The sequence below is a fragment of the Somniosus microcephalus genome, chromosome 27 (assembly GCF_052327205.1).
Source record: "Somniosus microcephalus isolate GS21.2 chromosome 27, FLI_Smic_1.0, whole genome shotgun sequence".
Taxonomy (NCBI): Eukaryota; Metazoa; Chordata; class Chondrichthyes; order Squaliformes; family Somniosidae; genus Somniosus; species Somniosus microcephalus.
This window is the reverse complement of record NC_141013.1, coordinates 8681603-8705370: the sequence shown is the minus strand read 5'-3', so window position 1 is coordinate 8705370 and position 23768 is coordinate 8681603. Positions and strand designations below refer to the sequence as shown.

Below are 23768 nucleotides of genomic sequence, written 5' to 3'. Positions count from 1 at the left end.
TTCGGCCCGTCGATCCCGTGCCCTCTCAGCCAGTCCCACTCCCCCACCCTTTCCCCGTAGCCCTGCAAATTTTTTTCTTTCAGATACTTATCCAACTCCCTTTTGAAAGATAATATTGAGTCTGCCTCCACCACCCCTTCAGACAATGCATTCCAGATCTTAACCACTCGCTGTGTAAAAAAAGTTTTTTCTTACGTCGCCTTTGGTCCTTTTTCCAAACACCCAGTGTGGTGCAGAGCCACACAGCGTGTGTTAAATGAGCTTCTCTTAGCTGGGGCGACAGCTGTGATGCAAATGGCCTCAGTGTTCCTGGGTGAGAGAGGGGAAAAGTCAATCAGGGTCCTTGTCACTATCCAGTGTGTGTCTGTGAGTGTGTACGTGAGAGTTTCTGTGTAAGTGTGTCTGTGCACTTGTGCAAGCGAGTATGTGCCTGTGTGTCTATGCATGTGTGTGAGTGTGCGTTACAATGTGTGTGTGAGTGCGCATGTGTCTGAGTGTGAGTGTGTGTTTGTGAGATTGTGCATGTGTCTGTGAGTGTGCGTGTAAGGTGAGAACAGGCTCAGTAGGATTCTCCCAGGTTGAATGAACCGCCGTCATTCACTGGTTAGGCTCAGTGGTGAAGGATGGAACGGTACCCTGCCCTGAGAGGAAGGCAGGAAACTGGAAGAGTAAGAGATATTTCCAACATATCTGAAACATTTCTTGCTTACTTCAGTTTTTATTTAACATATTCCCCCACCCCACCAATAAAATGATTGTGTTGAAATCACTCCTGGGTATCCACTACTCTTTATATATAATATACTGGTGGAGTCAGCACAGATTGAATTCCCTCCAGTGCATTCGAGATGCTGCAGGTTTCGGTATGAGGAGCTGCAGCTTCGGCTCCATCTGGTGGTAGAAGTGTGCAGATAAAGTGTGACTCTGTGTTGACGCCCAAATAAGGAGTGTGCGACCTACATAGTAATTTTAACAGCAACTTGCATTTATATAGCACCTATAATATAGAATAATGTCCCAAAGCGCTTCATAGGAAGGTAAGGAAAAGAGATACTGAGCCAAAGGAGGAGAGATTAGGAGGGGTCACCACAAGTTCGGTCAAGGGTTTAAGGAGGGTCTTAAAAAGGGGGAGGAGGTGGAGAGTGGAGGGGTGCAGGGTAGGGGCCGGGAGCCAGTGTAGATGCAGGGTAGGGGGACCAGGAGCCAGTGTAGATGCAGGGTAGGGGGACCAGGAGCCAGTGTAGATGCAGGGTAGGGGGTCGGAGCCAGTGTAGATGCAGGGTAGGGGCCGGGAGCCAGTGTAGATGCAGGGTAGGGGGACCAGGAGCCAGTGTAGATGCAGTGTAGGGGGTCAGAGCCAGTGTAGATGCAGGGTAGGGGCCGGGAGCCAGTGTAGATGCAGGGTAGGGGGACCAGGAGCCAGTGTAGATGCAGTGTAGGGGGTCCAGGAGCCAGTGTAGATGCAGGGTAGGGGGTCCGGGAGCCAGTGTAGATGCAGGGTAGGGGGTCAGAGCCAGTGTAGATGCAGGGTAGGGGGTCGGAGCCAGTGTAGATGCAGGGTAGGGGGTCGGAGCCAGTGTAGATGCAGTGTAGGGGGTCCGGGAGCCAGTGTAGATGCAGGGTAGGGGGTCCGGGAGCCAGTGTAGATGCAGGGTAGGGGGTCCGGGAGCCAGTGTAGATGCAGGGTAGGGGGTCGGAGCCAGTGTAGATGCAGGGTAGGGGGTCCGGGAGCCAGTGTAGGTGCAGTGTAGGGGGTCCGGGAGCCAGTGTAGATGCAGGGTAGGGGGTCGGAGCCAGTGTAGATGCAGGGTAGGGGGCGAGCTGCAGAGTTTTGAAGGAGCTGTAGTTTTCAGAGGGTGGAGTCGAGCCAAGAGAGCATTGGAAGAGACCAGGAAGAGAGTCTGGAATTTGTCCGTAAGCCCATCCCTTCCTGTCAGATGATGTTACAACAATAGCCTTTTTTTCTTCTTGATTGGAAACCTGGGTGAGGGGCAAGGCCCACAGAGCGGGGCATCATCAAAGTTAAAAAGAAATGAGACAGAGGAAGAAGTTGAGGAAGAATGAGAGGAGAGAGGGGGAGGGAGAGGACGAGAGAAGGTGACAAAGAGGGAGAGGGGGACAGAGACAAATGAAAGAGGAGAGTGAGAGGGAGATGGTGAGGGAGAGGAGGAGAGTGAGAGAGGAGAGACAGACTGAGACGGAGAGTGAGAGTGAGTGAGAGGGGGAGGAGAGTGAGCGAGAGTGAGAGAGATGGAGAGCGAGAGGAAGACGTAGAGGGTGTAGTATAACATACCTGGCAATTACTGCAAACCCTGCAACATTCTTGTAGGATTGCAATCATATAATACCTTTTCCTGTTGCACATTGTTTAAATCACACAGGTCCCTGTCACATGATGTTACTGTAACTGTTACTCATCCCGAAGGGCTCCCTAAGCTAGGAGTTTGATTTCAATTTCTATTTTCAAATACAAAACACACCGTGTGCATCACGGACAATGACAGCCGCCAGGGCAGCCTGTGGCCTAAACTCAGGGTAAAAGTGCTCGAGCTGCACCCTGACCCTTGACTGAGGTGCAACATGGTCAGGTTCAGAGGTTACTGCGCCACACAGGATAAAAATCATTCCTGAGACCCGCCGGTCAGTGCTCGACGTAAATAAATCAGTAATGTAAGTAAATTTAAGTAAGTAATGTAAGTAAGCCTACATTTCGTTGTACTGCACTTGTGCACTAACAATGACAATAAAAGTTGATTTGATTTGATTTGATTTGAAATGAATCAGGATTCGGCGGTACGGTGAAAATTCTGCAACTTGAGGGGTGCCGAGGATATTCCGAGAGGGAATTAGTGAGGTCATCTGCCAACTGGAAGCCTCATTACTCTCTCACAGAAACATCTGAGTCAGGCTTCCCTCATTGTTTACACACTGGCTCGCACCACCCATGCATTCAAAATCAGTTCTGTTCTGAGTGTTCATAAACTAAATTTTAAAAAAAAATCCCGCTGGAGAATATTAGAAGAGATAGAAAGGGTTTTTTGGGGGTCTGCGAGGTAGCACAGCTTTAAGAGAACGGAGCAGATGTAATATAAATATCTGCTGGCACCACGAGCAGAATGTGGGCACCGAGAGTTGCCATCAGTAGAGCCTGAACTTGCAATGAGCAGGCACAAGAGGGCAGTGCTCACAGTTTATTGCTTTACCCTGTGCACAGCCTTCCATTCCACTTTTCTCTGCAAGAACACTTTCTAAAATTGCATTCTTGCGTGAATTTGTTGGAGGGGGTTGTTGAAAAAAGTTGATTCTGCCGCGGGTAAAGATGAAAAAGAATTCCCTCCTTGCCACTCACAGCCCCGCCCCAATTAGTAGGCGAGGGAGGAAGGCTGCTGGAGGTTTGGTTCAGCTCCAGACTCCGGCACAGATTGCTGCTTTGAGCTTTGATCTTTCAAGGCATCCTGATTCAATTTTACTCCCGGCGGATTCTGAGTGACTGCTAACCTGTCACTTCTTATTTATTATTTAAAGCAAGGAAATCGCAGGGCAGAGATTGCACTACATATAGAGCTGGGGGCTGCAGTGCTGGGGGTGGGGAAACATGGGGCAAGGGCAGGATTGGGAGCAGCGTGCAGAAGGGGATATATGCCCACGCCAGAGCTGTTTGAGGAGATATTATTCCCCCCCGCTCCCAGAGGTGGCACCCATGGAATAAGGTAAAGAGCAGACAGTACTGGGTGGGTGTCAATACATCTTAGCCAACAACAACCTGCCTTTATATTCAGGTTGCCAACGCTCCAGGATTGGCCCTGGAGTCTCCAGGAATTGAAGATTAATCTCCTGGACACGGCTGCGATCAACCCGGAGAGAAAATCATAGGGGCATTAAAAAAATTGAACACTTCTGTTTATTCGTTATAAAAATATTGGAAATGGCAACAAAAAAAAAGCTGCTCGACAGTCAAGCATCACCCAGATGGGTAATGAAGAGTCTTTTTGCTTTCCAATTGGCCGCGGGGCTGACCAATGGTGGGAGTGTGGGGGCGGGGCAGTTGGAGGTCATGTGATGAAACCTCCACCAAGACACCCAACCAGAGCTGGCGAAGGGTCGTTGCCCTGAAACGTTAACTCTGTTTCTCTCTCTACAGATGCTGCCTGACCTGCTGAGTATTTCCAGCATTTTCTGTTTTTATTTCAAATAGCTTATGTAGCACCTTTAAGGTAGTAAAACGTTCCAAGGCATTTCAGAGGAGCATAAATCAGACAAAAATTGACACAGAGCCAAAGGAGATACAAGGACAATAGCAAAATACTGCAGATGCTGGAAATCTGAAATAACAGAAAATGCTGCAAACACTCAGCAGATCAGGCAGCATCGAGGAGAGAGAAACAGAGTCAATGTTTCGAGTCGAGGACCCTTCGTCAGAACTGGAAAAGGTTAAAGAGAAGAGAGATTTTTAAGCGGGGCAGGGAGGAGGGGAGGAACAAAGGGAAGGTTGGAAGGCAGGCGAGATTGACTGACAAAAGGGATGATGCTGCAAGGCGTAAAGAGAGGTAATGGGACAAGTTAAGAAACGAAAGATGACTCTAGATGAGGTGTGAATGGCGATGGCAGAATCATCAACAGCTGCCATGCAAGAAGACAAGGGGGGAAAAATTAAAAAATATAGGGGCCGAGGTTATAGTCTGAAATTGTTGAACGCAATGTTAAGTCTAGAAGGCTGTAAAGTGCCTAATCGAAAGATATAAGGACAGGTGATCAAAAGCTTGGTCAAAGATAGGTTTTAAGGAGGGTTGTAAAGGAGAGAGGTGGCGCTGTTTGGGGAGGGAATTCCAGAGCTTAGAGCCTAAGCAGCTGAAGACACAGTCGACGGTGGCGATATCACCCACGAGAACAAAGTCCAATCAGGTTATTTGTCCAATCTGAATGGTTTTTTTTTGCTGGAAGTAGTGACTGGGGTACAAATCCATAGGTTTCAGCTGACCTCAGTACCTCTCCCAAGTGACCACTCTCCACTTGTGAGCCCAGATGGCGAGTGTCGGCAAGTTACTGGGCCGTGGGAGGTGGGTGCAGTGGGCATTGCGCTCGAGCCTGATCCCATCCTCACTTGACAGCCAACAGCAGTCGCTAGAGAACCAGCAGGAGCAGGAACCCTCCCCTGCCCCGACTGAGGATCAGCAGGAACTTTTATTGCACAAAATAATCAATTTACAAAATCCTGATCCATTCACGTGGCAGAACCAAGGCAAAAAATCAACAAGGTCAGCCACAGAGTTGTGGCTCTCTCTCTCCCTCGAAGAAAATCAGTGGTTTCTATCCCACTGTCTGGGAATACATCCTGAAGCAGTCATTCTGCCCGTGTGTCGAGGGCCCCAGCCCGTTAAGAGTGCTAACACAGCAATTCTACACATTCTCCCACCCAAGGCAAACAATGGCTGGGGTCCCACTAGACAGCTTCCTGAACCTGGATCTCCTCCATCTACAGACGGTGACTATTGCCAGAGCAGTGTGGTTCAATTGGATCCAGCTTCCTGATGGAAATGGAAGCAGCAAGTTCCAGGAAGCTGATGTTGGCTCAGTGGGCAGCACTCTCACCTCTAGAGTCTAGAAGGTCGAGGGTTCAGTCCCACTCCAGAAACTTGAGCAGAAAAATCCAGGCTGACGCTCCTAGTGTTGTACTGAGGGAGTGCTGCACTGTCGGAGGTGCCGTCTTTTGGATAAGACATTAAACTGAGGCCCTGTCTTCTCGCTCAGGTGGATGTCAAAGAACCCACTATTTCGAAGAAGAGCAGGGGAGTTCTCCCCGCTGTCCTGGTCAATATTTATTCCTCTACCAACATCACTAAAAGCAGATTATCTGGTCATCATCACATTGCTGTTTGTGGGAGCTTGCTCTGCACAAAATGGCTGCCGCGTTTCCTACATTACAACCATGACAAGTACTTCAGCGGCTGTAAAGCACTTTGAGGCAGCCCGAGGGAATGAAAGGCGCTATAGAAATGCAAGTCGGTCCTTTTTTTTCTTTTGGTCTCTAAGCTCTGCTTGGGACAGACAGCCTGATATGCTTGGCGTTCATGAGCTGCTCCTTAGTGCTGGAGACTGATATTTACAGAACTGCTGGTGAATTTGTAGCTTCGCTTTCGGGCTGGTGTGCGAGGAAGCTGCCTGGCATTTAAAAAAATATAAACTACGCACTAAAAGTAGAAATCATTCCGCCTGCAATGTGCAAGCGTGAATCATCACTGAAATAGCATCAGCAGCAAATGATTAGAACAGAAACCGACTCCCCCTTCCGCACCTTGTCCTGCTGTTCGGTTCTTTGAATTGGCATAAGGTGGCACTCCTACATCCTGCACAAGAAACAGACCCTTGGGTGGAGCGAGGGATGAGACGCTCTCTCTCCGTCTCTCTAAAAATAGCTGAGGGACAAGAAGCCAAACGGCAGCTATTTCAGGCACTGAATTTGCGTGTACACACAGAGCTTTCTGGCCTCTGGAAGACAAACTGCTGTGAGCTGCACCAGCTGTGTTATTATACCGATGTCTGGGGCCCTGCCTCCCTTACCGTGGATGCCAGTCTAATCTCATGCCAGTGGTTCCTGTGGCCCGGGGGAATTATTGCAAGCAGTTAGCAAACCCATCCGATCACTCTAACCCTTCGTCCTAATCATTAATATGAAGGCTTGTGCTGGAAGTGGGGTGAGCCATACAAATCACAAAGACCACAGGACCATCCTCTGGTCTGTGCCAAGTTAGTTCCTCTCAGACAGGGTAGCACATAATCTAGGCCGACACTCCAGTGCTGCACCGTGGGAGCTGCCCTCTTTCGGGTGAGCCGTTAAACCGATGCCACGTCTGCCCTCTCAGCTGGATGTAAAGAACCCATGGAAGAGCAGGGGTGCTCAGGCCAATATTTATCACTGAACTAACATCACCAAAGCAGGCTATCTGGTCATTATCTCATTGCTGTTGGTGGGAGCTTGCTGTGCACATATTTGGCTGCCGTGTATCTTACATTACAACAGTGACTACACTTCAGAAGTATAGTACTTGATTGGTTGTAAAGCACTTTGGGATGTCCTGAGGTTGTGAAAGGCGCAATATAAATGCAAGTCTTTCTTTAACACTAATCCCCCTGGGTTAGAGACAAGAAAATCCACCAGGATTCCCATTCCTGGTTGCTATCCAGTGGCTCCGTTGGAAAGTGTACACATGTGGACACGGGGTGAGGTACAAGGTCTGACTTGGCTGTGGCGACCCTGCAGTCAAATAGCCTGCTGCCATTCAACATTAAGGCTCACGTGTAAATAAAGGGCACTTGAGCAAGTAGTGCATCACCTCCACGTTCCCCTCCGATTCACACACCATCCGAACTTGGAAATATATCATCGTTCCTTCATGGTCGCTGGTTCAAAAATCCTGGAACTCCCTCCCTAACAGCACTGTGGGAGTACCTTCACCACACGGGACTGCAGCGGTTCAAGGTGGCGGCTCACCACCACCTTCTCGAGGGCAACTAGGGATGGGCAATAAATGCTGGCCTTGCCAACGACCTCCACATCCCAGGAACGAAAAAAAAGGCCCCCACTGCCTGTGGAACTGTACAGCAGCACTTACAGAAGAGGAGTTGAAAGGGGAAGAGGAGCCATTTAATATTTAAATTAAATAAGGGCGGAATTTCTTTGTGGGAGTTAAAATTAAAATTACAGAAGGACGAGGTGGGAGTGAGAATGAGGCTTTAAAACAAACCTTTGCAGGTCATCATCTGTTGCCATTGGTTTCTGTTCCTATGGTGCTGTTATGGTAGTCCTGGGATTTACGCAGATCAGCAAGGCTGGATGATTACTGCAATAAAATGGATGTGTTTAAGGAAACCCAACATTGTACTCAAGCTGATGACTGAAGCAATAATGTTTATCAGCTTGTAAAGCTTTAATCCAATTTTTTCAAGTCGTGAAAGAGCCAGGAATACGTGGAATTGTGGGCAACAGCAACTGTTTACAGGGCTGTAAGCTAAGTTTAAGGGGTCCACAGTTGACAAACCATAAGCATCAAGTTGAATTTCTTTATTGTCCTTATCTGAACCCCAATATCGGATTACACTGGGCAACATTTCCTCCCTCAGCAATCTACGACCCAAAACACATTAACTGCTCGCTCATCTCATTGCTATTTGTAGGATCTTGCTGTGTGAAAATTGGTTGCCACATTTACCTACATAACAACAAAGACTGCACTTCAAATGCTTCATTCATTGTCAATCAATTTGGGATGTTCTGAGGATGTGACGATGTAAATTCTCCCTCTCTATTACACTTTGCAATCACACCTTTCTATTCCTTCCTCTTCAGAAAGATTGCTGATGAGTCCTTGACTTTGCCCCCATGGTTCCCAGGCATCGTTTCATTGCTGTTTGTGGGATCTTGCTGTGTGCAAATTTCCCTACATACCACTAGAGGGAACGACAAAGCCTACTAAGGTAGATAAAAAGTGTCTCCCCGCACACAGTGCTCAAGCCTCCAGGTAAGTGGCTGGATAGCCATCAGGAGTGCAAAATCCGGCCAATTTCCCATCCCTAACTTGGGCACCAAGATCAATCGGAGCACCCTCCTGTTGCTCAGCAGAGTTCAGCTAACTCAAGTGGCTAGAGCTTTGGCCTGGGACGTTCTTGGTCTGAATGGTTTGGTTACTTACTGGGCGAACTTGCCATTAGGGGGACCTCGATATGTTTAATTTTTATTTTTATTTTTTAAAAAGGCCATATGAACATAGAGCAGGAGTAGGCCACTTGGCCCCTCGAGCCTGCTCCGCCATTCAATAAGATCATGGCTGATCTGATTACTCCACATTCCCGCCTATCCCCGATAACTTTTCACCCCCTTGCTTACCAAGAATCTATCTACCTCTGCCTTAAAAATATTCAAAGACTCTGCTTCCACCGCCCTCTGAGGAAGAGAGTTCCAAAGACTCATGACCCTCAGAAAAAATTTCTCCTCATGTCTTTCTTAAATGGGCGACCCCTTATTTTTAAACAGTGACCCCTAGTTCTAGATTCTCCCACAAGAGGAAACATCCTCTCCACATCCACCCTGTCCAGACCCCTCAGGATCTTATATGTTTCAATCAAGTCACCTCTTACTCTTCTAAACTCCAGCGGATACAAGCCTAGCCTGTCCAACCTTTCCTCATAAGACAACCTGCCCATTCCAGGTATTAGTCTAGTAAACCTTCTCTGAACTGCTTCCAACGCATTTACATCCTTCCTTAAATAAGGAGACCAATACTGTACACAGTGCTCCAGATGTGGTCTCACCAATGCCCTGTATAACTGAAGCATAACCTCCCTACTTTTGTATTCAATTCCCCTCGCAATAAACGATAACATTCTATTAGCTTTCCTAATTACTTGCTGTACCTGCATAGTAACCTTTTGCGATTCATGCACTAGGACACCCAGATCCCTCTGCATCTCAGAGCTCTGCAATCTCACCATTTAGATAATATGCTTTTTTATTCTTCCTGCCAAAATGGACAACTTCACATTTTCCCACATTATACTCCATTTGCCAGATCTTTGCCCACTCACTTAACTTATCTATATCCCTTTGTAGCCTCCTTACGTCCTCTTCACAATTTACTTTCCTACCTTTGTGTCATCAGCAAATTTAGCAACCATACCTTCGGTCCCTTCATCAGCAAATTTAGCAACCATACCTTCGGTCCCTTCATCCAAGTCATTTATATAAATTGTAAAAAGTTGAGGCCCCAGCACTGATCCCTGTGGCACACCACTCGTTACATCTTGCCAATCAGAAAATGACCCATTTATGCCTACTCTGTTTTCTGTTAGCTAGCCAATCTTCTATCCATGCCAATATGTTATCCCCCTACACCATGAGCTTTTATTTTCCACAATAACCTTTGATGTGGCACCTTATCAAATGCCTTCTGGAAATCTAAGTACAGTACATCCACCGGTTCCCCTTTATCTATAGCACGTTACTTCCTCATAGAACTCCAATAAATTGGTTAAACATGATTTCCCTTGCACAAAACCATGTTGACTCTGCCTGATTACTTTGAACTTTTCTAAGTGCCCTGCTATAACGTCTTTAATAATAGCTTCTAACATCTTCCCTATGACAGATGTTAAGCTAACTGGCCTGTAGTTTCCTGCTTTCTGTCTCCCTCCCCTTTTGAATAAAAGGAGTTACATTCATTATTTTCCAATCTAATGGAACCTTCCCCGAATCTAGGGAATTTTGGAAAATTAAAACCAACGCATCAACTACCTCACTAGCCACTTCTTTTAAGACCCTAGGATGAAGTCCATCAGGACCCGGGGGCTTGTCAGCCCGCAGCTCCAACAATTTGCTCAGTACCACTTCCCTGGTGATTATAATTTTGAGTTCCTCCCTCCCTTCCATTTCCTAATTTACAGCTATTTCTGGGATGTTACTTGTATCCTCTATAGTGAAAACCGATGCAAAATACCTGCTCAATTCAACTGCCATCTCCTTATTTTCCATTATTAATTCCCCAGATTCACTTTTTATAGGACCAACGCTCACTTTGTTAACTCTTTTTAAAATATCTATAGAAACTCTTACTATCTATTTTTATATTTCTAGCTAGCTTTCTCTCATACTCTAATTTTTCTCTCATTAATCTTTTAGTCACTCTTTGCTCTTTTTTATATTCTGTCCTGCCACCCATCTTTGCACAATTATATGCTTTTTCTTTAAGTTTAATACTATCTTTAACTTTTTTAGTTAACCATGGATGGTGGGTCCTCCCCTTGGAATTTTTCTTTCTTGTTGGAATGTATATATTGCGTATTTTGAAATATCCCCTTAAATGTCTGCCACTGCAACTCTATTGACCTATCCCTTAACCTAATTTGCTAGTTCACTTTAGCTAGCTCTGCTTTCATGCCCTCATAATTGCCCTTACTTAAGTTTAAAATACTAGCTTTGGACCCACTTTTCTCTCTCTCAAATTGAATGTAAAATTCAATCATATTATGATCACTGCTACCTGGGGCGCCTTCACTATGAGGTCATTCATTAATCCTATCTCGTTGCACAATACCAGGTCTAGTATAGCCTGCTCTCTGGTTGGCTCCAGAACGTGCTGTTGTAAGAAACTGTCCCAAAAACATTCCATGAACTCCTCATCTATGCTACCTTTGCCCATCTGATTTTTCTAGTCTATATGCAGATTTAAATCCCCCATGATTATTGCTGTACCCTTCTGACAAGCTTCTATTATTTCTTCCTTTATACTCCATCCCATGTGGTTCCTGTTAGGGGGCCTGTACACCACTCCCACAACTAACTTCTTGCCTTTATTATTTCTCATCTCTACCCAAACCACTTCTACATCCTGGTTTCCTGAACTTAGGTCATCCCGCTCTCTTGTGCTAATACCATCATTAATGAACAGAACCACCCCTCCACCTTTTCCCACCTTCCTGTCCTTCCTAAATGTCATGTACCCTTCAATATTCAGGTCCAAATCTAGGTAATCCTGCAGCCATGCTATGACAAATAACCTTACAACAGGCAATTATTTCTTTTTAAAAAAACGGGTACTATTGAAACAGCATCTTAAAACACTGGCACCCCAAAACTAACCACAAGAGTAATAAATCCACCAACACGAAATGTTATTCTAAAAGAAATACTACCAGAGGAAACAACAAAAGCCCATCTACTAAGGCAGGGAAAGTGTCTACATGCGCATTAGCACGCAGCGCTTAGGCCTCCAGGCAGGTCTGGCGTTTGAATTAACAATGCACATAGTGGACCACATCACATTCTCCACAGGCAGCTCCAGAGTCCAGTCTTCAATTGGAATCGCCATGGACTTAACCCTTGCAGTGCCTTTGCTGGCTGATACATAAAGAATATAGGTTAGAAATGGGTGCAGTAGTTTAGTGATTATGGTACTGGACTAATAATTCAGAGGTTGTGAATTCAAATCCCACCCTGGCAGATTGTAAAACAGAATTCAATACATCTGATAAATTGTGGGGAAAGAACCAGAAAAATAACCCGACTGGTTCACGAACGTCATTCAGGGAAGGGAACCTGCCAGTCTGGGCTACATGTGACACCAGTCCCACATATTGAGTTGACTCAATGCCCTTAGGGCAACCAGGGATGAGCAATAATTACTGCTTTGACAGTGTTCTCCACCCCCCCCCCCACCCCAACCAAAGAACAAATTTACAAAAGGTTGGAAATCCCCCCGCTCCCTCAGCCAGTAACATAAATGCGTACTAAGTCATACAAAGCAGGAAGGACACAGGTTCAATCCTCAACATATTCTGAGTTAGCTGATCTGCGCTCAAATTAGTGAGGAATTTAAAAAAAAAACCAGCAGCCAGGTTTCCTGCTGACGCTTACTGTCCAATTATTCCTCGCTGGAAAGGGCGTCTGGAGAGGTTTGCACTCAGTTGTAATGCCCTATGCAGTTGAATAGCCTGCCAATGTGCGCTGTTCAGTCTCGCACATGAGCATCTGGGCACCCGTGAAATGGTTCCGACCGCTTCAGCTGAGGGAGAGAGGCAAATCTGGAGATTTAAAACAAATGTTAGTTAGAAGGCATATATTCAGGCAAGCAAGTCCCACCTCCTAAACAATGCTGCTCACAATTTAGGCGAGGACAGCTCTTAGTTGCCCAGCCATCCAGAGCAAACCTTCAGTCGCCATCACAGCAGCCAGCTTTGTGAAGGAATTCTCGGCGTTGTGCTTCCATTTACGCATACGCCAGTTCTGATGAAGGGTCATCGACCTGAAAAGTTAACTCTGTTTCTCTCTCCGCAGATGCTGCCTGACCTGCTGAGTATTTCCAGCATTGTCGGTTTTTATTTCAGTCCTTTAAGCATATTGATCGTAGTGTGAAGGAGTACTGTACTTCCTAAAAAGAACAATTTTGCATTTATAAAGCACCTTCTATGTGCTCATACTGATGAAGTACTCTAGAAGTGTAGTCGCTGTTATGCAGGGAAACGCAGCATCTAATTCGCACCAAGTCTCACAAACAGTGATGAGATAATTGACCAGATAATCTATTCTAATAATGATGGTTAAGGGATAATTGTTGGCCAGAACACTGAAAGAACTGCCCTGCTCTTCTTCAAATAGTGGTATGGGATCTCTAACATCTGGAGAGGACAGGATAGTCAGTCCCAAATGTTGCCATTCACTAGTTAGAACTTGTGTCCCCTTGTTTGACTCAGTTTAATGTGAAGTAAGGCTCCAAATTTACCATTCCAATATCCTTTCGCTTATATACCAAGGCAGATGCCATATTTCAATTTTCTCCATTCTTTCCTCAAGTACGTTGATACTGGAGAAGTCTTGTGGCTCTTTGCACCGACTCCATGTGCACCATGGGAATTAAAACTGGACACGTCGTTCAAGGTGTAGTCTTACTGTGCAATTCAAAGATGACTTCCTCTAACGTACTCTACTGGTCGAAGACAGGAGGCACGGTAAAACTCCTGCTACGCACAACTCAACTGGGATGGATCGTGCTCCCATCACCAACTCAAGCGCATCTAACTCGGTACAGACTGGAGATGGAATTTTGGACTCTGTGCTGGTATGGGTTAGATCCACATTAGGCAGTGGCTTTGGGTGTACAAGGTACATGCTGTGGGGGTGGAGGCTGTGCATCAATTAGTGAGCTGTACAAGAACTCATGAGTAGACATACCACCCCACTGCCCTGATCAAAATGCCCATCCCTCTGATGAACCAAGCAACCAGGCTGTGGCTTTACCAAGCGAGTCATCAGGGCGCTTAGTGCGACTTAACAGGAAACACAACAGTAGCCAAGTAAAATATGCATTATTGGGGCGGGAAAGACAGTCCATTATCTGTGTTACAGGCTAGGATTTGGCAGAGAGAGAGAAACAGAAGTGTCAAGATATCTCGGTTTGGTACAGATGTAGAATAATAATTTCCCCAGTCAGTTACTAAGCCGCACAGATGCATGCAAGACAATACCTTGAGCGTTGGTGCCATACAGCCCGAATCAACCCCAAACCACCAACTAAAAACTCGTCTCATTTGTTAGCTTACTTCAGACATCAAACCATATGCAAACAAACCTCAATGATGTCAATCCAAGATGACTCAACTTCCTTTCCAGATTCTGTACTACCTCAACTAGCCTTCCCTCAATCTTGTGGCCTATTGACATCACGAATGTGGCCAGTGATGTTACTGTGTTGGTTCCTCAATACCTGAAGCACAGATGACAAAGCACATCTACGCAGTTGATGAGATGACCTTAAATCAAGGCTTTTTCTACTGGTGCTCTTTACCCAAGGGAGGGGGAATTTCTCAATTGTTCTATATTTGTTTCGTTAATAGAAAAATTTCACGCGTTCCAAAAAGCTTAAAAAAGGAAACAACACAAGTGGGGAAGTTGGAAAGGAAAAGACCCAACTCTACTGCTGGGAACTTTTTGCTGTTTTATTACATCTAAAAGATCTCTACATTAACAGGTAACATTCATTAGGTAAACAATTTCTTTCAATGCATGAAATAAATATATTCACGTGGTACTTTATACAGACTGACACTGCTCTAACTATACTCAATTATAAAAAAAAAGCCATTTCTCTGGTTTGGCATGCGATCACGGAAACCAGCACTGTGAAAGATTTAAGGCAGTAAAATTATCAGAGTTGTCTTTGACACCCTCGGAAAGAAGTGATCACAGAATTTACAAATTCGCAGAAGAGGTGGAGTTTCCATGCTTGGGAGAATCTGGTTTACAGTGACACTGTCGGTGTAAATAAAATTGAATCTCAGCACAGCACAATCCTAGATCATCCCACAATACATACCCGGTAGGTAAATAACACTGTGTACAAGCTGGCTTATTCCTTTAAAAAAAGTTCTCTCTTCACTTGTCAAAATGCGGCGCATTACCTGAAAGATCCAGCCGTGCAAGACACAGTTTACTCCAGACAGGCCCATAATCAGATTAAAGCACAGCTTGGATCGAAGTATCGCCTTCCAATGAACCAAACCCACTTTTCATTCAGTCCCATTAAAAATGGAGTTCATGAAACAAGCAGAACACTGAAAACAAAATCCTGACTAAAGCATAAAACATCTCCTCACTGGCTGAACATCCAGTCAGTCCATTGCCAGACTAGACCTGATACATACAGTCGCGCATTTTACAAACCAGACACTACTCCCTTGAGTATTTCCCGCTGCATCATTTTCACGGAGCTGCTAAACAAATGACTCTTTGGACAGTGGTACAGATACTAATAAACGGCTGATTTAATCTGAAGTTTACAAAAATCCCAGCTCAGATGGAACACTCTTCCCTCCCCCCCCACAGTAATTGAGTTTACCAGAACTCACTCAAATTGTATTTTTATTATCCAACAGAGTTCATTCATTTGCACCCTTTGGTTATAACTTGCTATTTTTGCCCCTTTGTCAATTGTCTCCCTAGCTCTCAAAGGTGTTGTCCCCTTGCTGGGATATGGTTCCACAGGGGCTGATCACCTTCTAGTATCTCAACCAAGTGGCCATGGTTAGTCTCCACAGCGAGTGTCAGCAGGCTACTTTCACTGTTGGGGGGGGGGGGGGGGTTTAAAGAGGACACGAACCATAGATGAATCGAATCCTGGCCTGATCCCATGTCCACATATCTACTTCAAGTAGGGGGTCACTGGACAGTCATCAGGAGCAGGAACCCCAACAGACTGACCCCTTCTTAACTCCAAGAGGTGCTGAGGCCAATTACAGTACTCTACCATGCCACGTTGAGATCAGCTTACAGCGCAGGTGGGAAATTCAACTAAGTTGGGACTTTTTTGATCTGTATGGCTTACTGCTACACTGGGTGGTCCTTTACTCAGATGGCGTCTCTCTAACATACTATTCTAAACAGAACACTGCATAAAAAAACAACAAAGTCTCTCTAGTGCACTTGCATATGAACGGATTGGACCAATACGCGACAGTGAGAGGTGTAGGATAGAAAGGTCTAGATTTTTTAAAACATGTGGATTTTTCTTTAGTACACTTAATAGTCTGTGTACATTCCAACTACTTGTTTGCAAATCCTCCTCTACTACATTCAAGGGTTTGAGATACAAAGTTACCATCTCAATACATCTCGAGAGGAGAATTTGGAACATTCACCTGGAAAACAATCATTTTAGTTGGTTTATACCCACACTTGGCAAGGATCCCAATGCACTGAACGAGCAACATCGAATTATTGGACCACGAATTAAAACAAAATCAGAGGTCATGGAAGAGGCAGCGTGGTTAATTGGTGTGTCGATATACCCATGAATCCCCACATTCTAGCAGTCCAGTTTCAGCTGGGGCGAGCATGCAGTGGAAGCTGGTGGTTTGCCACAGGGGCCGTCTGTAATAGAGTGTTTCCGCACCCAATCTGCCAGGCTTCCTGGGAAGCTGGTTATAAAACGACAATGGCTGCTCAGGGAACAGTGCATGTGTACAAGGGAAAAATACATTTCTATTTTTTTTGTTAAAAAAAGGGTACACAAACTATGGAGGCATTCTGCAGTTAGAGCTTTTCAGGGAACAGTGGAAATTAAATGAATGTGATTTACACTTCAGAAAAATCAGTCAATGAAAGGTGCAACAGAAGAAATGACTCTCCGTTATTAACCTAAAGCTCCTTAATGTTTGAAAAATGCTACTTTGTAAAATGGAGCGCTAGTGGAAGTTGTGAAAGGATAGTCCACACACCCACCCCACCCCCAAAGATTTACCAGAAATGGCCTTTTTTTTGGTGAAAAATTGTACGATACTGTGCATTCCCCAAAGCTACTTCCTGCAAACGCAGAGGGAATGATATGGGAAACAGTCAAGATACTTTACATAACTTAAAAAGTGTAATAAAATTATTTTGCACAAAAAAAGGAAAATACTATTGTTGTCAACCATTGACATCTCGGTTCTTTCTGAAAGAAAGAATATTCTACAGTGAAGTACAAGAATGGAAAATTCCTAATTCAAATAATGTCAATTGTGAAGGAAATAATGCCATCAAACGACAAATACAAAAAGTAATATCACGGAACAGACAAATACATCGTAAAAACTCTGCTTTCACAAAGTGAACTGAAATAACCTTAAAAGACAGACAGTCTCGAATTTATATACAAAAGTTAACTGAAAATATAGTATTCTGTTCTCTGTACATGGTGTCTTTTTTTAATTTTTTTTGTTTATTTAAAAAAAGGGTCTCTACGCTTCTAAATTTTTTTTAAAAGATGAAACAAACCAGATTTTTTTCTTCCCTTTCTCTCTCCCCCTCCCCTCGAACCCCCCTCCCCCCCAGCATTATCCATTATTTCAAATCTTAGTCCAACGAAATAACATCTGGCATGGTGCCAAAGATGGTGCCACTTTCCACACTGCTCCGGTTAGCCCCAGGATGCCCGAGGTTCTCCCGCAAGCTGCTTGAGGAAACGAGGCTGCTGTTGCTCCCGCTGCTGCTGCCGCCGTTGGTCACCGCCAGCGCGTTGGCGGGCGCAGAGTTTGGTTGCTCCAGGAACATTTGCGAAGAGCCGTAGGGGAAGAATCGGTTGAGCGAGGAGTGGAGGAGGTCCTGATCCTCTGAAGCACTGGCCGCAGCAGCTGCAGCAGCAAGGAGGGAGGTGTTGTAATGCTACAGCAGGAGCAAGAACAGAAGAGTACTGAGCGTTAATATCAGAATATTAATACTGCTCTTTGAGAGGCTCTGCAAGCTTATTAATTCTCCCACTGTCATCTCGGAGTCGCCTGGCTAATTATAATGTGCAAGTATTCAAATATTGACATTTATTATCTGCATAAAAAAAGCAGCTTCCTTTAATGAAACTTAAATCAAATACACTTAACCTTTAATGCACCTGAAACATTTAACAAACCAGCTATTTGATACAGCTTGCAATGGAATTTGCATCCATCACAAGACAGGCTCAGTTTCAAATATTTTGTTGAAGTTAGCCACTTTATATGTTCAGACTTACTCTATCCTGGATTTACAATTGTCCCTCACACCACGTTGTCTCTTCCCTATGTGCTATCCTCCGCTCACACTTTCTCCTCATTTAAGACAGTGACCAAATTACCTCTATCGTCATATTTCTCCTCCTGACAGAATCTCTGCAGATGAAGTATTTTGTTGACTATGGAGCCTGAACCCTAAACTCAATGTTTGTGGGGGGATCATGAATGGGACTCCATGCTGCAGTGCATGGTCACTGCAGAATTGGGCAGAAGCATGGCAGATGCAGTACAATGTGGATAAATGCGAGGTTATCCACTTTGGTGGCAAAAACAGGAAGGCAGATTATTATCTGAACAGCAATAGATTGGGAGAAGGGGAAGTGCAACGAGACCTGGGTGTCCTTGTGCACCAGTCGCTGAAGGTAAGCATGCAGGTGCAGCAGGCGGTTAAGGCGGCAAATGCTATGTTGGTCTTCGTAGCGAGAGGGTTTGAGTACAAGAACAAGGATGTCTTGCTGCAGTTGTACAGGGCCTTGGTGAGACCACACCTTGAGTATTGTGTGCAGTTTTGGTCGCCTTATCTGAGGAAGGATGTTCTTGCCATGGAGGGAGTGCAGCGAAGATTCACCAGACTGATACCTGGGATGGCAGGAATGACGTATGAGGAGAGATTGGGTCGATTGGGCTTATACGCGCTGGAGTTTAGAAGAATGAGAGGGGATCTCATTGAAACGTATAAAATTCTAACAGGGCTAGACAGACTGGATGCAGGAAGGATGATCCCGATGGCCGGGGAGTCCAGAACCAGGGGTCATGTCTAAGGATAAGGGGTAAGCCATTTAGGACAGAGATGAGGAGGAATTTCTTCACCCAGAGAGTGGTGAACCTGTGGAATTCTCTACCACAGAAGGCAGTGGAGGCCAATTCATTAAATATATTCAAGAAGGAGTTGGATATATTTCTTAAGGCTAAAGGGATCAAGGGATATGGGGAGAAGGCAGGGACAGGGTACTGAATTTAGATGATCAGCCATGATCTCACTGAATGGTGGAGCAGGCTCGAGGGGCCGAATGGCCTACTCCTGCTCCTATCTTCTATGTTTCTATGTTTCTGCACCACCAGGCCTCTCTGTACTGGTTAGGAATCCAGTAACCATAGTTTCCTCGATGGCCCAGTTGGTAAATACACAGTACAATTCCCCACTGAGGTCCTAGTTTCAATGGTAACATCTGTGCTTATCTCAGCCAAACTGGGGACAGTGGGCACTGCAAATCACCTCGGTGTCCCCGAGCTATATTTGGGAGGGAGGATGAAAAGGGTGAAAGAATAGGGCTCCTGATTACTAGCCAGCAATTACACATGCAGATGTCCGATCCGTTTTTATTTAAATGTAATTAAAGTTTTAAAATTTTGCATTGGACTTGGAAGTGAATGGTTTGCCGCTGAGACATCACAATGCTTATGCAAATACAAGTCGTGGATACATTCATAATATAAAAAACAGGATTTCAATGACAAAAGTGCTCACTGGCTGACATGTTACATACCTGATTGTCCCCTTGTAAGAAGGGAAATAGGTCTAAACCTGTTCAAACAAGAGAAGAGGCAAATATTAGAACAAAATTGAAGTGCCAAATACCTCAAAACTTTTATCAGCACAGACCCTATTGCAATCAGACTTTGGATATCAGGCTTCATCTGTACCCAAGTCCCATCACTACAGATCAGAGAGCAAGGTCGAGTAACTACAGGCTTGCACATCTGTTTGTTTAAGCTTGGCTCACAAGTCAGCCTCCCCACGTTTACACTGTTAAAAGCACCTTACCCTGACAGAATTTTTTTGTGGGTCTACAACTGGGCTATTGGGACAAAAGTGGTGGTCTTGGCAATGTAAACGTGTGGAGCTGGCTCATAAATTCAGTCTTTCACAATTTGGAAAATAGAAAAAGCTGGTTAAAAAGCAGATTGAAAAATACTACACCTCTATATACAATTAGTATTTGCGTGCTTTCAAAGTTACCAATACTGTACAGAAGGGTTTATACTTTGTGTCTGCTGGCTAACTTGAAATGGAATGTGAGATGGAGATATCACATTGAGCCCATACACACCACAAAGGTCCCAGGTTTGAACTTACCTTGCGACTGGAGGTGGCATTTAAGGTACTACATGGCTGATCTCAGTACCGCCAGGCCTGAGAGGGGGCAAAAATAGATCATCCAAGATTCCCACTCCACATAGCTATCCAGGAGCCCCTTCTGGAAAGCGGTCTGGGACAAATGAGTATCAACTGAAGGCAGAACAGGAATCGGACGAGAACAGAAACAGGATTCTGCTGCGACGATCCCCACAGTCAAATAGCCCGCTGAAACCCAGTATCCAGACTCACATGAAGAGTGGCTACTTGCGTGAGGCAAGACGACTGATGGGAACTACTGAACTGAACCCCAGCAAGTGTCAGTGCCTTCAGAAGAGGGGGGAGAAATGAGGATAAAACAACACATCTGATACCTGCGTAATAGAACGCCAAACACACGCATTTCAAAGAATCTCATCCGGTTTTAACAATCAAATCACAAACTCAATAATCTTTTACATGCTTTCTTTGTTGATTTCAATGTTTATTTACTCCATGAGTTTGAGGGGATTCAGAGTATGACAGGAGCAAGTTAACACACAGCTGAGGCACTTTCTGAACCTGGGTTCATGATTGTATTGCTTCTGATTTTTGGTTAAATGGTATTATTCTGTTCTTAGCATACAACGCCTCGAATGAGTCATTTTTCAGCACCAAAGCCACAGTTGAAGACACGCCTTGCTGCAAGTAGCTTACCTTGCAGTTCATATGGCAGAGTCGGTAAGTGGTATGAATGACGGTAGTCTTGAAAAGGAGCAGAGATAAAGTTTGTATCCAGAGTCGGTATGCTTGGAGTTCTTGTTACTGGCGATGTCTGATGGTGCAGGTTTAAAACCCTGTATGAAAGAAAGACATTAGATGTTAAAGGCAATTCATCTGTAACTTAGCCATATAATAGACCAGAAAGAAGCAAGTTATTTCTGGTCTCTGATGAACTGGCCGATGTCAGCAAAGGTTAAGAACATAAGAATTAGCAGTAGGCCATACGGCCCCTCGAGCCTACTCCGCCATTCAATAAGATCAAGGCTGATCTTCGACCTTAACTTCACTTTTCCGCCCGATCCCCATATCCCTTGGGTTGTGTTCCTGATCACTATCAAGTGACCTCTGCTCAAAAGTGCATGCATGGATGTTGGATTGGGACAAGATTAGGCTTGGCCCTGTTTAATATACAGGAAACTCTCATTTAAACGGCACCTAAATATCCGGAATTCTCTATTAACCGGCAAAATTCATACTCTGAAAACAACACCTCAATAACCGGCAATGTTGCCGAGTCCGAGTCTCCCGCGGTGGCCGAGTTAGTCAGTGGGGGTAGTTCTCCAAACTGCCACTACTCGGTTTCTTGGCGCTGTCGGAAGTCCGAACACCTCAATAACAGGAGTCTGACTCTCTCACGCTGTAGGCGAGTACCCAATTACTGTATACTGCACATTTCTTGATTTTTAAAAATTTTTGTTTGTTAAAAATAGCCTCGGTGGATAACCCGCTCCGTCATCTGGAATTTTTAATCAACCGGCACCATCCCGGTCCCGGATACCAAAGAGTTTCCTATAGCCTGCTAATACTCAACTGCCCAAAGAATGGTCACCTGGACAAGGTAGCAGAGGTGTCTGGTGCTCGTGGAAGTTCACCAGCATGAGTTCTTTGATTGAGTTTTTTGATGAGGTAACAGAGAGGGTTGATGAGGGTAATGCAGTTGACGTAATGGACATGGATTTCCAAAAGTCTTTGATAAAGTGCCACATAACAGGCTTGCCAGCAAAGTTGAAGCCCATGGAATGAAAGGGACAGTGGTAGCATGGATACGGAATTGGCTAAGTGACAGGAAACAGAGAGCAGTGGTGAACGGTTGTTTTTCGGACTGGAGGAAGGTACACAGTGGTGTTCCCCAGGGGTCGGTTCTAGGACCACTGTTTTTCTTGATATATATTAATGACTTGGATGTGGGTGTACAGGGCACAATTTCAAAATCGGCAGACGACACAAAACTTGGAAGTATAGTGAACAGTGAGGAGGATAGTGATAGACTTCAGGAAGACAGGCAAGCTGGTGAAATGGGTGGACACGTGGCAGATGAAATTTAATGCAGAAAGTGTGAAGTGAAAGAATGAGGAGAGGACATATAAACTAAATGGTACAATCCTGAAGGGGGTGCACGAACAGAGACACCTAGGGGGTATGAGTGCACAAATTGTTGAAGGTGGCAGGGCAGGTTGAGAAAACAGTTAAAAAAGCTTACGGGATCCTGGGCTTCATAAATAGAGGTATAGACTACAAAAGTGTGGAAATTCTGATGAACCTGTATAAAACACTGGTTCAGCCCCAACTGGAGTACTGTGTCCAATTCTGGGCACTGCACTTTAGGAAGGATGTGAAGGCCTTAGAGAGGGTGCAGAAAAGATTTACGAATATGATTCCAGGAATGAGGGACTTCAGTTACCTGGATAAGACTGGAGAAGCTGGAAATGTTCTCCTTGGAGCAGAGAAGATTGAGAGGAGATTTGATAGAGGTGTTAAAAATCATGAGGGGTCTGGACAGAGTAGAGGGGGGGGGGGGAACTGTTCCCATTGGCAGAAGGGTCGAGAACCAGAGGGCACAGATTTAAGGTGATTGGCAGAAGAACCAAAGGTGATGTAAGAAAAAAATTTTACGCAGCGAGTGGTTAAGACCCGAAAGGGTGGTGGAAGCAGATTCAATCACAGCTTTCAAAAGGGAGTTGGATAAGTACCTGAAGGAAAGAAAATTGCAGGGCTACAGGGAAAGGGCGGGGGAGTGGGACTAGCTGAAGTGCTCTTGCAGAGAGCCGGCACGGGCTCGATGGACCGAATTTCCTTCTTCCGTGCTATAACCATTCTATGATTTTATGTCAGTACCTCCAGGAGAACAGAAAAAGGGGCAGGGGCAGGGGGAAGAGGAATGACAGAAAAACAAAAACAATATCTGGAACTCGAGCAAAAATGCAACCGATTTATTGTTAGTGCGTGCGCGCCTGCCTTTGCTGTGGGCGCGCCTGCCTTTGCTGTGGGCGCACCTGCCTTTGCTGTGAAAATGTAAGTACAGCGCCAGTAGTCCTACTGATTCATGGCCCAAGTGCAGCTTTGTGGCCAATGGAACTGATTAGAATCATCCCGTGGGAACCAACATTGATCTTTTTCAAGCCTATACGGCAAAGGTTAAACTAGATAACTAAAAATCTAGCTGGGTATTTGGTTAATTTAAATGTTTTGATTTTAATTTGCAGGAGCAACATGCACAGATCTATAAAGATTCACACTGCAGCTGGATGAAAATTTCCAGAGATTTGAGTCATGCAATCGCTGCCTAGATTTACACATGAAGAACGGCCATTTGGGCAGGTAACATGGAGCTATGCCTTAGCGTGAGTAAGCACCCTCGCAAAAGACCAGAGAAAATTAAGGGGAGATTCTAAGAAAATCGATGTAGGAGTGGTTACAGCATGTAGCAGCCTTGGGAGTTTGAATGAATAAAAATGGCCATTATGGTCAACAATTAAGATCAGCACCCTGACAACTATGTTGCAGTCCTGCTCTAAGTGCTGGAGTAACACACTGCATCTGACATTTCTATACTGCCTTTCACATAATGAAATGTCTCAAGGTG

The 23768-nt window shown here is 45.0% G+C and overlaps 1 protein-coding gene across 8 annotated transcripts in view; it reads right to left on the bottom strand.

Annotated features, from left to right (window-relative positions):
• Nucleotides 1–14430: 14430 nt before the first annotated feature.
• pias1b (protein inhibitor of activated STAT, 1b) overlaps nt 14431–23768 on the bottom strand; it is a 153699-nt gene continuing 144361 nt past the window's right edge. For all 8 annotated transcript variants that reach the window (XM_085968468.1, XM_085968469.1, XM_085968474.1 and 5 more), the window contains 3 exons: nt 20840–20979; nt 19554–19591; nt 14431–17683 (listed from right to left, as the gene is read on the bottom strand). In XM_085968468.1, the coding sequence (XP_085824594.1) occupies nt 17375–17683; nt 19554–19591; nt 20840–20979 (487 nt within the window). In that variant the 3' untranslated portion in view covers nt 14431–17374. The remainder of the gene's footprint in view (nt 17684–19553; nt 19592–20839; nt 20980–23768) is intronic.